The sequence below is a fragment of the Pristiophorus japonicus genome, chromosome 8 (assembly GCF_044704955.1).
Source record: "Pristiophorus japonicus isolate sPriJap1 chromosome 8, sPriJap1.hap1, whole genome shotgun sequence".
Lineage (NCBI taxonomy): Eukaryota > Metazoa > Chordata > Chondrichthyes > Pristiophoridae > Pristiophorus > Pristiophorus japonicus.
The window spans coordinates 205,053,797-205,071,560 of record NC_091984.1 but is presented as its reverse complement, the minus strand read 5'-3'; the positions used below and the strand labels follow the sequence as shown (position 1 = coordinate 205,071,560).

Sequence of the window (17,764 nt, the reverse complement as noted above, 5' to 3'; positions counted from 1 at the left end):
TGATCTCCCGCTGGGCTTTTGATAGGTCGCTCCCCTCTCACGAACTGCCGCTGGCTCTCGATCTCCCGCTGGGCTTTTGATAGGTCGCTCCCCTCTCACCAACTGCCGCTGGCTCTCGATCTCCCGCTGGGCTTTTGATAGGTCGCTCCCCTCTCACCAACTGCCGCTGGCTCTCGATCTCCCGCTGGGCTTTTGATAGGCCGCTCCCCTCTCACCAACTGCCGCTGGCTCTCGATCTCCCGCTGGGCTTTTGATAGGCCGCTCCCCTCTCACCAACTGCCGCTGGCTCTCGATCTCCCGCTGGGCTTTTGATAGGTCGCTCCCCTCTCACCAACTGCCGCTGGCTCTCGATCTCCCGCTGGGCTTTTGATAGGTCGCTCCCCTCTCACCAACTGCCGCTGGCTCTCGATCTCCCGCTGGGCTTTTGATAGGTCGCTCCCCTCTCACCAACTGCCGCTGGCTCTCGATCTCCCGCTGGGCTTTTGATAGGTCGCTCCCCTCTCACCAACTGCCGCTGGCTCTCGATCTCCCGCTGGGCTTTTGATAGGTCGCTCCCCTCTCACCAACTGCCGCTGGCTCTCGATCTCCCGCTGGGCTTTTGATAGGCCGCTCCCCTCTCACCAACTGCCGCTGGCTCTCGATCTCCCGCTGGGCTTTTGATAGGTTGCTGCCCTCTCACCAACTGCCGCTGGCTCTCGATCTCCCGCTGGGCTTTTGATAGGTCGCTCCCCTCTCACCAACTGCCACTGGCTCTCGATCTCCCGCTGGGCTTTTGATAGGTCGCTCCCCTCTCACCAACTGCCGCTGGCTCTCGATCTCCCGCTGGGCTTTTGATAGGTCGCTCCCCTCTCACCAACTGCCGCTGGCTCTCGATCTCCCGCTGGGCTTTTGATAGGTCGCTCCCCTCTCACCAACTGCCGCTGGCTCTCGATCTCCCGCTGGGCTTTTGATAGGTCGCTCCCCTCTGTCATTGTCACATTGCTGTTTGTGGGAGTTTGCTGTGCGCAATTTGGCTGCTGCATTTCCCTCAATATAACAGTGACTACACTCCAAAAAGTACTTCACTGGCTGTAAAGTGCTTTGAGACATCCGATGGCCGTGAAAGGCGCTATCTAAATGCAAGTCTTTCTTTATTTCTTTGAGGTTAAACTATTTTCATTAATGTACTTTTTTAAAATGTGTCATCCAAATTAAACTTGCAGACCGGCCTCGCTCTGCTTTTTCACTGTTACTCTTTCCGGAATAACTGCACAGCTGTCAACTTTACGTTGCTTACGTTTTTTTTTACTTTGAAAATCGCAGGACGTTTGTGTGACCTGGGAAACGCTGAAGAGAGTTAAGCCGCTGAATATGATGTCACAGCATTAAACTTGAACTGCGCAGGCGCTATAAATTAGTTTTCTGCGGTTTCGTTATTTTAAAATCCTCATCCTTGTTTTCAAATCCCTCCATGGCCTTGCCCCTCCCTATCTCTCTAGCTTCTTCCGGCCCTACAATCCTTCGAGATCTCTGCACTCTTCCAATTCTGGCCTCTTGCGTCTCCCCAATTTTAATTTGTGCATACGCGATTGGAAACAGGGAAACTGATGTTACATAGGCGTAGTCACACAACAAGGTTGGGATAGATCCAATCCAGTCGCCCTCTTCACAGCCATCACTCTCCAGTACGCGCTGTACCTTGAAGTGGTATGGATCAAGACCTAGCTCTGTCGAGCCCGTGTGGTGGCTGGTGTGCAACGGCCACCACACGTTAAAAAAATTCATGCACAGGCATCTTCCACCCTTCAACAGGACCTGGAATATTAGGTCCTTCATTGAAACACCTGTGAACTCATTCCTTTTTGGCGTTGAAGCAAGACATCCTCGATCCGAGGGACCGCCTATGATGATGATGATGATAGATAGGCCTTGATAAGTAACCAGAAGCTACTTAAAGGGTAGAATATCGGAATGAAAAGTCAGGGTGTGTGCAGAATCAAACACGGCGCATAAAAACAGTGAAGAATTTGGAGTTCACTGTAAGATCCAGAAGTGGCAGAGAAATGGACTACAGTGCAGGAAAATCATTTTTGACAAGGAATCACACTGTAGCAAAATAAAGCTGAAAAACCAGTAGTACAAACTCATGTGGATTTGATGTCAGAAAATACAAATTTAATCATGGTTGGTGGATGGGCGGTGGTGGAAGCCAGATTTAAGCTAATCTGGCATGGTCCTTCCCTGCCAGATTTAAGCATGGTCCTTGTAGTTAGGCTAAAAAATACCCATTATTGTAAGCAGAGGAATATATCAGTGGAAGAGAGGAGTTTGGTGGAGACAGGGCAAAAGATTGTGTCGGATGGCCGAGGATGCAGACCCAGAGCAAAGGAGGAAACCAGCCCAAAAGCCAGGTAACCTCTCACAAATAAAATTTAAAATTCTGAAAATAAGTACAATAAACAGTAGATAATGCTCAAGTACTCACATTTAAAGCAATTGAAAGCTGCTTTCCTGGATTAATTATGTTTTCGCTTGTCTTATCAAAGACACAAATGACATCCTATGTGACTGTGACAAAGGTAAACTATCCCTCCTTGTCCTTCTTGAGCTGTCTGCAGCTTTTGACCACACCATCCACCTGCAAAGCCTCTCCACCGTTATCCAGCTGGGTGGGACTGCACTCGCCTGGTTCCATTCCTATCTATCTAATTGTAGCCTGAGAATCACCTACAGTGGCTTCTCTTCCTGCTCCTGCACTGTTAACTCTGGTATCCCCCAAGGATCTATCCTTGGCCCATTCCTATTTCTCATCTACATGCTGCCCCTCAGCAACATCATCCGAAAACACGTCAGTTTCCACATTAACGCTGTCGTCACCCAGCTCTACCTCACCGCCATCTCTCTCGACCCCACCACTGTCTCTAAATTGCCAGACTGCTTGCTCGACATCCAGTAATGGATGAGCAGAAATTTCCTCTAACTAAATATTGGGAAGACCAAAGCCATTGTATTCAACCCTCACTACAAACTCCATTCTCTAGCCACCGACTCTGTCTCTCTCCCTGGCAACTGTCTGAGGTTGAACCTTTGTCTCATATTTGACCCCAAAATGAGCTTCCGACCAGATATCTGCGCCATCACTAATACTGCCTAGTTCCACCTTCGGAACATCTCCTGACTCTGCCCCTGCCTCAGCTCATCCGCTGCTGAAACCCTCATCCAATCCTTTACCTCTCGACTTGACTATTCCAATGTACTCCTGGCTGGCCTCCCACATTCTACCCTACGTAAACTTGAGGTCCTCCAAAACTCTGCTTCCTGTGTCCTAACTCGTACCAAGACCTGTTCACTCATCAGCCCTGTGCTCGCTGGCCTACATTGGCTCCCGGTTAAGCAACACATTAATATTAAAATTCTCATCCTTATTTTCAAATCCCTCCATGGCCTGGACCTTTCCTATCTCTGCAATCTACCCCAGCCCTACAACTACCCATCCGCCCCCAGCCCAAAGATATCTGTGTTCCTCTAATTCTGCCCTGTTGAGCATCCCTGATTATAATTGCTTAACCATTGGTGACCGTGCCTTCAGTTGCCAAGGCCCTAAGCTATAGAATTCTCTCCCTAAACCTCTCCACCTCTTTCCTCCTTTACGACGCTCCTTAAAACCTACCTCTTTGACCAAGCTCTGCCCTAACATCTCCTTATGTGGCTCGGTGTCCAATATTGATTTATAATGCTCTTGTGAAGCATCTTGGGGGTGGTTTATTACATTAATATGCTAGTTTTTGTTGTTGTCTGGACTTGGTGGAGTCTCCAACTTGGTGGTTATAAAGATGACCTCGAATGAAGGGACGTATGTGCACGCGTGTTGATGTCACTGCACATGCCCGATGACGTCATATCGTAAAATTGGAAGTACGCATGCTCGATGTTCGGCCGATTTGCGCATGCGGAGCAGCACAACGTCAACAATTGGGCATTGACTGCGAGTGCGTGAACTCGAGTGCATTAGCAGAATTTTGTCGGGAACGTTGTGGGATATTCTGGACTTTCGCACCGGCGAACGCTGAGTGTCGAGTTGGAGACGCGGCTGTCGGGATGAGGTCGGTGCTGGTGACGGGAGCGAATCGCGGTCTGGGTCTGGAGCTGATCCGCCAGCTGGCGAAGGCTGAGCGGCCACCCCGCTGCCTGTTAGCCGGCTGCAGAGACCCCGATGGCTCCCGGGCAAAAGTGAGTCGTTTGAATGTCAAATATAAATGTTAAAATATGCTGAATGAATAAAATTCTCGGCCCCTTTCTGGTTCCTGTATGTGACTGCAAGAAGTTTCTTTTACTTACTAGAAATCATTCAATATTTTTCAGTCACCATGTCAGGGGTCACAATATTGGAACAGGTCTTTTTTTTAATTCATTCATGGGATGTGGGCGTCGCTGGCAAGGCCAGCATTTATTGCCCGTCACTAATTGCCCTTGAGAAGGTGGTGGTGACCTGCCTTATTGAACTGTTACAGTCCGTGATATGAAAGTACTCGCACAGTGCTGTTAAGGAGTTTGTTCCAAGATTTTGATCCAGCGTCAATGACGGATTGCCGATATATGTCTAAATCAGGATGGTGTGTGACTTGGAGGGGAACTTGCAGATGGTGGTGTTCCCATGCACCTGCTGCCCTTGTAGGGGGTCGAGGGTTTGGGAGGTGCTGTCGAAGAAGCCTTGGTGAATTGCTGCAGTGCCTCTTGTAGATGGTAGACGCTGCAGCCATTGAGTGGAGGGAGGGAGTGAATGTTTGTTTAAGGTGGTGGATGTTATAATCAAGTGGGCTGCTTTGTCCTGGATGCTGTTGAGCTGCTTGTGTGTTGTTGGAGCTGCACTCATCCAGGCAAGTGGAGAGTATTTCATCACACTCTTGACTTCTGCCTTGTCGATTGGGGAGTCAGGAGGTGAGTCATGTGGCACAGAATACCCAGCCTCTGACCTGCTCTTGTTGTCACGATTTATGTGGCAGTTAAGTTTCAGGTCAATGGTGTACAGATCTGCTATAATCTAATTGAATGGTGGAACAGGCTCGAGGGACTGAATGGCCTATTCCTGTTGAAAATAATAGAAGGGAATGTATAATATAGCCTTTATATATATTATTGACTGGGAATGTGATGATTAACATCAATGAAAATATAAACATTAGTCCTATAATATGTAATGTCATGCAAAACTGCAGCATGTATAAAACTTTGTGCTGCAGACATTCTTTCACATGTGATCATCTTTCCTAACTCTGTCTTCTACTATATTTTCCTTGAGAGCAAATTTACATGTACCAACGGGTGTAGTACTTTGTATTGATCAACAGTTATTGGATAATCATGTAACAGAACATTTTGTGTATTAATACCCATGTCTCTGTGCTCCATAGGATCTTAAGGACATGGCAAAAAGTTTCCCAAATATAAAAATATTTAAGTTGGGTAAGTGATTATTAATACTGTAGTAATTTAGTTAAGATTGCATTGTAAATTTTCCCACACTCTGAATTAATTTCAATTATTAGAGGGGCTCCTTAACAAATTAGATGGCGTACATTGGGAAACAATTTTATAAATTGAGCTTATTGATGCAATTAATTTAAGTAACTATTTAATTAAATTCATCTCTTCTTACATTCAAACAGCACATATAATTATATTAATAGTACTGATTAGTTGAATTTATAAAGTTGGGATTTCAGATGTAGGCAATCTAATTTAATACATACCCCCTGTAATATTGGAATGAATCCAGAGAACCCATTAAAATAACATGGTTGAGAGATTGCATATTACTGTTGAGAAGACAGGCAAAACTACCATTTGTCATTGTGAATTCTGCTGAATAAATGTTCAAACGGGTTTTCACCAATAATTACTTCAAAGCATCAATTAAAAAAAATAATTTCATTCAGTGAATGCATCATATCACAGGAAGTGAATATATTAATCTGCAATTTGATCTACTTCAGGTGCTGTTTCATAATCCACCTTTTCATTCTTTTGGTTCATTAATTTTTCTGCCACCAATCTGTTTAGATAAGACATTCACAATAACTATTTGCTAGAAATTCTTTCTGAAATATTCTCCCAGGCAAATTCACATATCTACCATTACTTGACCTGTGGGATCAATGTAACTTGCACTCGCGATGTCATCCTTTGTTCCATGTGCAAAACAAATTTATAAAGAAACATATAACTTAATGCTGGGTACTCTAACCTGGAGCCAAATTCCAAAATCCCTTGACCAAATAGATCTGACAACAATACGAGGGCATATTTTAACTGCTGGTGGAAACCCGGCAGTAAAAGGAGCTAAAATTCTATCGATGGATTTAGTACCACACATCCAGTCTCCCACCATATACCCTCGGATGTTTTCATGGGCGGCTCAAGGCGCGTGATTGAATCAGGTGGGAGCCTCGTGAATTCACGCCAATCAAGGTCCTATAAGGTACAAAGGATCCTGATGCCATTTTAACAGCCTATTGGATGGAGCATCCACCTGTCAGCACAGCTGAAGAGAGCATCAATAAGATGAGTGTTAAAATTATTCTGCGGGGCCAGGAGGAGCCCCTCCGCACACATCCCACCTCCCGTCCCCAGTCTATCTTTTTCACAGTTGGGTTGGCCTCCGAGCCACCTGATATTGTGTTGGTGAGCTGCATTCGGATACCTGCTTGGGGCCTCAGCTTGGCATCTACATGTTAATGAGGCCATCCCCCGAAATGGACTTGGCCTTTTCTTTGAGGAATCAGGTGGTTGGCCCGTCCATTCGCTGGCCACCATCTGATTGCTAAAAGCCACTCTTTAGACATTGGGTTAATGGGATACATTACTCCTTAGTAGAATAATACTTTGTTCATTACATGCCACATTATACCTTTATAAAACACTCCTTGGAAAACAGTGCATCATCTGATTTGCTATGAGCACAGCCATGGGCGATTTTGATAATGTATTAAATAGCCTTAAGCATGTATTTCCAGTCTGTTCTCTTTGTGTCACGCCTGACTTATTTGCTCAAATTTATTATTTCTACAACAGCAACAAATCAGAATTTAGTATCATTTGAGAAGTGACCCAAGCCTACTGAAAATAGAGCCAATTAAATTGTTCAAAGGGGTTTCCAAAAAACTTAATTTTGCTTTTCCCACTATCAAATATCCAGTGTTCAAAATAAGGTTTACAGCATAATTAAATAAAAAATCTATTTACAATTTGGTGCCATGAAATAGTACCACAAAGCCTCTGCATCCACCACACTGTAAAATAGAAGAGAGAACATTAAGTATAGTAAAAGCCTCATCATTGGAATAATTCAGGACAATGATCAAGACATTTTTCCTTTTTAAATAGAATAATCAACGAGTGAATAATGTATTTTAAGAATTTGTATATAATACCTGTCTTGTATGCTGTAAGCTCTTTTTGCTCAATGTTGCCAAAGTTTAAAAATTCTAAAACTTTTTTTTTTTTACAATATTGGGACTGTCTCACAGTGGCAGATGATTATCATCAGTGATCAGCTAATGTGTTAAATGTATACATCCTTTCATGAAGAATCATTCTCTACCTTGCCTATAGTTGCATCTTTTCATCTGTTCTAGTCACGGGCACCCTAGCCGAAACCACCTCTTTCAGGGTTAAAATGTAGCTTATGTTTTTTGTTAGCCACACCAGCAATTTAATTAAAAGCTAAAGCGACTGAACCCATACAGACCAGCAGGATCCCAGAATTGATCACCAACCTGTGCTCAATTAGCATATTTGAGCTACAAGAGAGGTAGGTTTCATTGTGTCTGAGTATCCCTAGGTTAGTGAGAGGAGAATTGGCCAGCCCTGCTTCTTTCGAGAGCCCTGCTGGAAGCGTGTATGTGCAGCCATCAGATAAGAACAGGATCAGCTTGGTGCGATAATAATGGCTACTTGGCTGACGAGTGCCTGTGGAGTCATATTCGTGCAAGGAGTCAATGCCTTTAGCATGGAAAGGGAAAAAATTGATTGTGTAAAAATGCTTGTTTAAGACTTCAAAATTTACATGTCTTGGATGTTTTTTTTCAAAACCTTCAATCTGCAGAGCAACACCAATGTTGGAAGTACTGTGTAGCTATCACCTGTGTACTGTAATGTGATGAGTTACTTTTTAAAGTGGAAAAATACAGTATAAACGTGCAACTAAAACCCTTTATTATGTAACTTTTTAAGACGTGGATAACTTTGACAGCATTCAAGAGTGTGCTGATCAGATTCTGAAGGTATTGGAAAATAATGGTCTAAATCTGTTAATAAATAATGCTGGAATCAACTTTGGTGGAGGCCTGAATGAAGTTACACCTGAAACAATGATGCAGAGTTACAGAACCAATGTTGTTGGACCAATGATGGTAACCAAGGTAATACTGTGTCCTGGAATTGCTTGCACTTTTGATTGATTTTAATATATTTATTGTGTCTTTGGTCACAAGTTTTCACATGATTTGCGCCTGATTTTTAGGAGCAACTGGTGGAGAACGGACTATCTTAGAAATCGCAATTCTCCACATTTTTTTTTTCTGTAGTTCTAGTCAGTTAGAACAGTTTCACTTTGGAACAGAATTTTTTCTTCAAAAGGGGGCATGTCCGGCCACTGACGCCTGATTTCAAAGTTTCCACAGTGAAAATGAACTCCAAACTAACTTAGAATGGAGCAAGTGAAGATTTTTGTAGAACTGAAAAAACCTTGTCTACACATTAAAAAATCAGGCACAGGTTACAAATTAGGCGTCCAGAACGAGGTGGGGAGGGGGGGGGGGGAAGGGAAGTCATTAAATTCTATAATAAATCCTTATTTATACTTCTACAAATATTATACAAATAAATCCAACCTGAATAAAAATTTATAAGCAAAGAAAAGATTAAATAAACCATCTTCCTACCTGTGTGAAAGTACTTCAGCCAGAGAGAATGCTGCAGGAAGCCTCACAAGTTGAGGCAGCCGTTCCCGCCGGGGAAGGGGGGAAGGGAAGAGGGAGGTGGAAGCCGTTCGTTCCCGATGGCAGGGGGGGGTGGTGGGAGGAGGAAGCCGTTCGTTCCCGCCGGGGGGGGGGGGGGAGGGAGGAAGCTGTTCCCGCCGGGGGGGGGGGGGGGGAGGGAGGAAGCTGTTCCCGGCGGGGGGGGAGGGAGGGAGTGCGGGCCCGACCGACCGAACGCAGCAGGGGGGGTGGGGGGGTAGGAAGCCGTTCCAGACGGGGGAAGGGGGGGGGAAGGAGACAGTGAGAAGGCTGCAGGAAGCCTCAAGTTCAGCAGCCATTCCTGACGGCAGGGGGGGGGGGGGGAAGAGGCCGTCGGGAAACGGCTGCCTCAACTTTCTGAGGCTTCCTGCAGCCTTTTCACTGCTGCAAGAAGCCTCAGTGCTGATGTGCTGATGGCAATGTGCTTTTATAAAAAATGTTCAAAAATTAAACAGCTACAAAGAACTACAAAAATGGCCGAGTGCCAATGTTTCCTTCACACTGCGCGAACGCTCCAACGCGCACGCTCAGGGTTGCCGGCAGGAAAAGAACTAATTTAAATGGTACCCGCCCCCTCCCACTTACAAAATCGGCGCGAGTGGTAGGCTCCGCCCCCTGGGCGCCGCACCAAGCAGACATGGAGCTGCAGGGCGCTCCAGAATCGCGCGGTTTTTTTTCGGCACGAAAAACGGGCGCCCAGCTCGGAGGGGCGCCCGTTTTGTAGCGTGTGGAAACTTGGGGCCATTGATCCCACTTTACTGGAGGGTGGTCTCCAAACCTTCACGATACTATCGTTCAGACAAGTGATCATGTATGAATGGTATTTTTAATAATGTAATAGAATACTTTTTTTTTACTGTGGTGGACAATGGAGTGGCTTTTAAAAAAAATTAAGATATTCTTGGTTTTGCATTGATGGTTTTTCAACTTCATCTGTATTGATGAGCTATTGTGATTCCCGTTACCCATATGTGACCTCAATAGATACATCCTCAGTTTATGGTAAATGCAAAGTTGACTTCTGGTTGAATTAATGAGGTCATTGTGCAGGAGCAGAGAATGTCATCATTGGGAAGTCTGAGTAAAAAGGTTGAAGTTCAATATTGACTGTTGTGCAAAATCAACTCATCTGAATTGCAGTGATGTGAGTAAATGTGGAGTTTCTGTCTGGCAGTATTATAGATACATGGTAAATGAAAATATTAATGAGAAGAGTTTAGCAGTGACGCAAAAAGTAATAATCTGTTTCTTTGTAAATTGTCATTATCATTTGACAGTCCTCACCACATTGCTATGCTTTAATGTTTTTAAAATTAACCTGAGAGTATCAAAGATTAAATGGAACATGACACATGTTCAACATCGGTGGTACAGTGTCCCTTATTTTTCTAGTTTGTAAATCAATTTTAATTACAAATTCTTCAATTTTCCAGTGAAATAATTTTAAGTATGCCAAGTCCTGTTTTCATTTCAGGTGTTCTTGCTAAATTTCTAACACTAAAGAATCAACTATTGCTTATTTTTATTTTGCAGGCTTTGCTGCCAGTTTTGCAGCGAGCAGCTCAGCTGAGTGATGAACTTGGTATTAGCTGTAAGAAAGCAGCAGTTATCAACATGTCCTCTATCTTGGCCTCCATAGAGTTGCTTGGCGAAACAGCTGGGAAAGTATATCCGTACAGAGCCAGCAAGGTCAGTATACACCATCATCATCATCATAGGCAGTCCCTCGGAATCGAGGAAGACTTACTTCCACTCCCAAAGTGAGTTCTCTGGTGGCTGAATAGTCCAATACGAGAGCCACAGGTGGGATAGACATTTGTCGAGGGAAGGGGTGGATGGGGCTGGTTTGCCGCGCGCTCCTTCCACTGTCTGCGCTTGACCCCTTCACACTCTTTGCGTTGAGACTTGAAGAACTCAACGCCCTCCCGGATGCACTTTCTCCACCTCGGGCGGTCTTCGGCCAGGGTCTCCCAGGTGTCAGTGATGATGTCGCACTTTACCAGGGAGGCTTTGAGGGTGTCCTTGTAACGTTTCCGTTGCCCACCTTTGGCTCGTTTACCATGAAGGAGCTCTGCATAAAGCATTTGCTTAGAGAGTCTTGTATCTGGCATGCGAACTGTGGCCTGCCCAGCGAAGCTAATCGAGTGTGGTCAGTGCTTCAATATTGGGGATGTTTGCCTGGGCGAGGACAACTGATGTTGGTGTGCCTGTCCTCCCAGGGGATTTGCAGGATCTTGCGGAGACATCGTTGGTGATATATCTCCAGCGACTTGAGGTGCCTCCTATACATCGTCCATGCCTCAGATCCATACAGGAGGGCGGGTATTACTACAGCTCCTGTCGACCATGAGCTTGGTGGTGGATTTGAGGGCCAAGTCTTCAAACACACTTTTTTTTCCTCAGACAGCCGAAGGCTGCACTAGCACACTGACAGCGATGTTGAATCTCCGCATCAATGTCTGCCTTTGTTGATAGCCTTTGTTGCTAAGAGGCTCCTGAGATATGGGAAATGGTCCATGTTGTCAAGGGCCGCGCCGTGAATCTTGATGATTGGGGCAATGCTGTGCGGTGGGGACAGGATGTTAAGCGTAAGGCCTATGCTTTCATATGCCTCAGTGAATACATTGACTATATCCTGGAGTTCAGCCTCAGAATGTGCGCAGACGCAGGCATCGTCCGCGTACTGCAGCTCAATGACAAAGGTCGGGGTGATCTTGGACCTGGCCTGGAGGTGGCGTAGGTTAAACCGCTTCCCACTGGTTCTGTAGTTTAGTTCCACTCCATTATAGACCGCCGCACAGTCAGAGGGTAAAATTGTAAAAGACACTGCTTGTGTAAAGGAATGTATGGTTTGAGTTGTGTTTATGGTTTATGCCTCCTCCAAGCCATTAACAGGACTAATTTTGATGGGAGTCAGTGGTTTGTTGGTTGTACTCATCAAGATGAAACTGTTTGTATTTCAGGCAGCCATCACTTCCAGGTCAGATATGGCACAGTTAGATGTAGAGTAAATTTTCATAGTGTGAAGAAGCAAAGTTGAGTAATGATAAATGTGTACAAAGCAATGGTTAGATCCCAGTTCAAGTACTGTATGCAGATTTGGTCATGCCATTATAGAGAAGATATTAAAGCTGCAGCGAGCACACACCATAGATTCACCTGGATAATGCCAGAGATTAGAAACTATAGCAACGTGAGATACTGGCACTATTCACTTGTGATTTAATAGTTTTTTAAAATTTTGATGGGTTTTGATAGTGAACAAGGAAAGAGTATTCCCTTGGTTGGAATGTTATTGGCAAAGGATCATCAGTTTTAAAATGTCAGTATTTGAGTGAGAAGAGAAATGAGAAGAAATGTCTTTAGAGAGAGATGTTAGAGCTTGGAATGCTTTGTGACAGAGAAGCATTCCCTGTCCCTGTTCCCAGGGAGAATAGGCAAAGACCATTGCAATTTTTAAACCAAAAAGAGAATAAACATTTGAAGCCGAGGAACAATAAGGGTTATGGGGAAATAGGGCAGTGGGAATCATTTTGGATTATTCCTGCCACAAATACAATGAGTTAATGGTTCTTAACCATGCAGTGTACTCTCAGATTATGTTATCTGACCCTCTTGAGAAATTCTTGGCTTATAAACCCACCCAGCTGGGTATTATTGATATGATTATATTGGTTTTTAACCAGGCTGCATTGAATATGGTAACCAAGTGCTTAGCGAACGAGCTGAAACCCCATGGAATACTTTGTGCTTCAGTACACCCTGGCTGGGTCAAAACAGAGATGGGTGGTGAACAGGTAAGAAAATAAAGAGGTTGGGTCTAAGATTATAACCACCATAATAATCATTACAGACAGTGGTCTCAGATACGGGTATTGCATCCTGACTGAGTGGTAGATCCAATATTATATTATATATTTTGTTATAATCTACTATGTTTAGCTCTTGGATAATAAATTTGTACCAATATTTCTCTTCAGTGTCAGCTGTGGCTCAGTTGGTAACACACACACACGCCTGTGGGTTCAAGTCCTACTCCAGACTTGAGCACAAAATCTAGGTTGACACTCCAGTGTATGCTGAGGGAATGGAGGTGTCATCCTTTGGATGAGACATTAAACCAAGGCCCTATCTACTCTCTCTGGTGGATGTCAAAGATCCCATCGCACTATTTCAAAGAAGAGCAGGGGAGTTATTTCTGGTGTCCTGGACAATATTTATCCCTCAATCAACATCACTGAAACAGATTAACTGATCATTATCACATTGCTATTTGTGAGAGCTTGCTGTGTGCAAATTGAGCTACCCCGCGTTTCTTACATTACAACACTTCAAAAGTACTTCAGTACTTTCTTGGGTGTAATGCACTTTGGTACATCCCGAGGTCGTGAAAGGTGCTATATAAATGCAAGTCTTTTTCTTCAGTTAGTCCCTTTTGTAACACTTTCCTGAATCTTTATTCTAACACCTGTTGCCAAGAATGAACTTTAATGACATCAGAATTACCATTCTTTTTCGTATATTTTTCAGATTGTGCAGCTTTTTGTCCTTTGTTCTCCCTTTCTCCCTATTATAGGTTTATATTGCCTTATTATGAGTAGTTGAGTAATGGTGAGGCTTATTTCATTTCATGGAACTATCTTTTTAAGGGGAAGGAAAATCCATAGGACAACTTTATGCCCCAGTCTATTTATTTGTTCCTTCAGAGTTTGAGGGGAAAAAATCACTTTGTTACCACGTCGTGTCTCCTTAGCTCCTGGTTATTCCAGTGCTGGGAGAAGTCACTCTTTCATTTTAATCCAAATTTTCTCTGGCAACTTCAGACTGATTTGGGAGTTGATGCAGAGCTGCCCGCCCTTGGCAAAATACACTACAGAGTAGGACATTTATACTTGGTGCTTCATACCTAACTAACCTTCAGTTTCTATTCACTTTCATCAGGCACCGCTAACTACAGAGGAAAGTGTTCAGGGGATTCTCAGGGTGCTGTCGAAGCTTTCAGACAAAGACACTGGCTCCTTTCTAGACTGGAGAGGTCAGCGTTTACCATGGTGAAGACTCTGCATTAAGATGTTGATTTTACAATCAATCTTCACCAAATGGAAAAGTGATACAATATGACCTCTGCTGCAAGATTGTTACAGATTTTCAGCAGTGCTGCTGATTAAGTACTGAAAATGAGTATGAAATGGTCCTTTTTTTAATTTTCATTTTGTTGATAGGTATATCCCAAGAACACTAAATTAATTCTAACGTTATCTTTTTAATGATTAGATATAAATTGATGGCTTAATAAAATACCAATTTTGCAATAATGTCAATTGAATTATGTGAATTTGCTTTTTAACTTTTCAATTTAATTGAGTACTGTTGGATGTACTGTGGCATTGTTCACATCTGTGGAGTGTGGTTGGGTGATCAGCAGGGAGCTGGGGAGGCTGCAGGTTGCAGCAATGGGCCAGTATTTTGCCAGTGCTCAGAGGGCGGGTTTGGAGACAGGTCCACTGTCAAAATCTAAAATATTGACAGCGGATCCCGATGTGAACCCACCTCCATGTCAGTTTTGCAAGTGCTGGATCTGCCTGCGCTTTACAGACCCAACACTAAGCGGCGGGTGAGCCAATTAAAATAGTCAAGAACTTGTTAAAAGGAACTTAAACAGCATTTTACCATCTACTTACCATTTATCAGTTTATTTAAGAGGTTTCCGGTGGTGGGGGATCACGTTTGGTACGTAGGTCAGGTTTTCAATGACTCCATTCCTCTGACTAGTTGACGGCTGCAAAAGTGGTATAAAAGCTACCATTTCACAGCTGTTCACTTTCCAATCTTAGAGGCTGGAGCCTTCAGGATTTAGAAGACACTTTTCAGCTTTATGCATGTTGGAAGTGTTTGGAGTAAACTCTAACCACTGTCACCTCATTGGAACAACCTATCTCACCACTGACAGATTGCTTCTGTCATCTCAACTTCAGCTGCCAGCTATTCCATCAGCATCGATGTCCTTGAAAAAATCTCACCTTGGTCCTCAGAATCCCACCACGATCAGCCCTAACACCAATATCAGCAGTACCAGTAAGGCTAGGGAAGGCAGAGTGATGGGGATGTGATGGGTGGCACACCAGGATGAGGTTGAGTATGGCTTTGCAGTAACATTTTGTGATGTGCTGAAGTACATTGAAAGGTTTGTGCCAATGTAGCCAGGTACTCCTGATGACATCCTTGATTGTGCCCTACTGTGCGATGTGCAACCAGGCTGCGATGGTGTCTTGGGGAGGTCTCTTCCGCCCATTGGAAGGGAAGAGATTCTCCGAGCCTGCTGTGACTCCCTCCATAAGCATATGGAGGGAGTGATGGGAGAGCCTGGGTGCAGCCGTGCACCTTTGCAGTGTTGGAAGCAGCTCAATGCTGTAGAATACTGACAGCACAACTATCAAAATGAATGTGGACATGGTCCTTTTTAAAGAAACTATCTGATGACATGTTATCAAATGACTTCATCAGATCCACTTCCTTTTAATTGGCTGGGACCTCGCTGGGCAGGCTTAACAAACTATCAGGGGAAAGTCATGGGGGAAGCCGGTATGGCGACAGCAGCGGGTCGCAGCTTGCTACCTACCTCTGCTGCATGGAGCCTGCCTCGGTAGGCAAAATCACAGCCAGGTAGTGGGAAGGGAGTAATAGATAGTGAGCATCTATAACGGGGTGGGCAAACTACAGCCACATCCGGCCCGTGGGGGCTCTTCATCCGGCCCTCAAGCTGCATTGCATTATAACAATTATTTAAGTACTTGATTACTAAAAATAGTAAAATATAAAAACCCATTAAATCAATCTGTCAGTGGTTGATTTCAGTTTGAAATAACATCCGTCGACCTAAAATCTTTTGTAGCCTACCAATTCACGAGGCATACAGCGTGCATTGCCAAAACAAAGCACTTTGCAACGTCCCACATGGGACGCTACATGTATGATATTTTGTCTCTGCGTGAAGTGCAAGCAATCTTGAAAAACAGCTAATTAAAAAAGGCCGGCAGTTAGGTTTTTCTTTTCCCTTTGAAAAATGAGCACTGCAAAAAAAAAAGAAGAAAAGTGGACAGTGAGTGTCAAGTTTTCAACAAAGAATAGAATGCAAAATATTTTTTCCCCAAACGTGGACTCGAAGGCTGTATGCTTGATTTGTCAGGAGAACATCACGGTGTACAAGGAGCACAATTTGAATCGCCATTTTTCAATGAAACATCCTAATTATGGCAGCAACTAAGGAAAGGGCAAGAAAAGCTGAAAAAATCTCAACTTAAAAGCTCAACAAAACATTTTTGTGCGACAAGCTACAGTTCAGGAAGCCACTACAAAGGCAAATTATGTTCTGGTGTTTACAATCGCAAAACAAAATGAGCCTTTTGCTGAAGGAGTTTTTGAAAGAATGCATAGTCGATGTTGCTGGCATGCTGTGCCTAGAATACCAAAATAAATTTGAGAACATTTAGTTTGTCACAAAGAACTATTACTTGCTGTGTAGAAGTGATTTGAAGAAGTCTTGGCTTCTGTGTTGAACAAGAAAGCAGTGTGTTTCATGTGTTTGTGTTCTGACAAGAGCAATTGCAGTTGTGGTAAAATCAACAAACAATTCAATGATGCAATTTTCCAACAGTATTTTAAGACCGTGTTGATTTTAAAACAAATTTGTGTTGTCCCTGTTTGAACATGAATTGTTCATTTCTTGAGCATTTATGGTGTGCCATACAATTTCCATACCCAGATGTGGTCTTCAGGCTGAACAAATTGCCCACTCCTGATCCATAAGAAGCCCAGCACACACTAAGGAAATTGGGAGAAGGTGCCATTTAACATGAGGACATCAACATATAAATGAGATTTATTAATTTTATGGACCGTATATTAATTTATGAATAGTAATGAAATGTTGATATTAAATAATGCATCTATTTAGCTTTAATAATGACCCAGACACACACAACTCTCATGACAGATATAGTTTTCAACAAAAAAAAATTGATCATTCAGAAATTACATTATATATACTCATTGGTCATTATTTGCAATTCTAAGCAGTGAGACATCGGACAGATGGACAGGATAGACATAATGGGAGCAATTTTTGTGTTGTGTGTAAATGGGGGGTGGGGGGGCATAGGTGGCAGCCATCTAGAGGAATCGCTGAGGGACCTGTACAATTTTGATGGTTGGCCTTTATTATCATGCGATTGCTGAACTTCCAATGTGAAAGGCAGTCCCATTAGGCAGCTCATCAATTAGGAGATGGAAAATTGGACCATGCAATCCTCTACTCCATGGGGGCTCTAGTTGACCCATTGATCTGATTGTGGATGCATTCTGCAGGATTCATGATCTTAAATGTGCAGTGAATGGGCCTTTACCTTAAGCTGGAAACTTCTCACTTGCTATACAGAGCAAGAAGTGGGGAGGATGGAGTATTGCTAAAATATAAGAATTGTGGTTGCTGCTCGGAAAGCAGGCACAAACCTGCATGATGTACTGCTGGTGCTCACACAAGTTACACATTAACGGAGTGGAAGACCTAGTGATTCAGTTAGTGAACCCTTTGAATTGGGGGAACCCTGCAATCTGTGTGAACCCCAGAACCCTATCCTGCTGCTTCTGAATATTGCTGGGGAAAATGATGAAACTTCTCCAGCAAACAAGTTGTCAGTCACCTGCTTACTGCAGGCATGGATTGCAGACTGACTGACTGATGCAAAGAAGTTCAGGGCTACAGTGACCTT

The 17,764-nt window shown here is 43.8% G+C and overlaps 1 protein-coding gene across 2 annotated transcripts; it reads left to right on the top strand.

The window, feature by feature from the left end:
* The first annotated feature begins 3,989 nt into the window (after window positions 1–3,989).
* On the top strand, window positions 3,990–14,291 carry LOC139268941 (C-signal-like). 2 transcript variants are annotated; one of them, XM_070887811.1, is made up of 6 exons: window positions 3,990–4,209; window positions 5,391–5,442; window positions 8,212–8,399; window positions 10,530–10,685; window positions 12,683–12,793; window positions 13,938–14,291. In XM_070887811.1, exons 1-6 carry the CDS (start codon window positions 4,078–4,080, stop codon window positions 14,049–14,051), a joined length of 753 nt encoding a protein of 250 aa, XP_070743912.1. In that variant the 5' UTR covers window positions 3,990–4,077; the 3' UTR covers window positions 14,052–14,291. The 2 variants fall into 2 exon arrangements, with proteins under 2 accessions (XP_070743912.1, XP_070743913.1); XM_070887812.1 differs by lacking the exon at window positions 12,683–12,793.
* The last annotated feature ends 3,473 nt before the right edge of the window (window positions 14,292–17,764 follow it).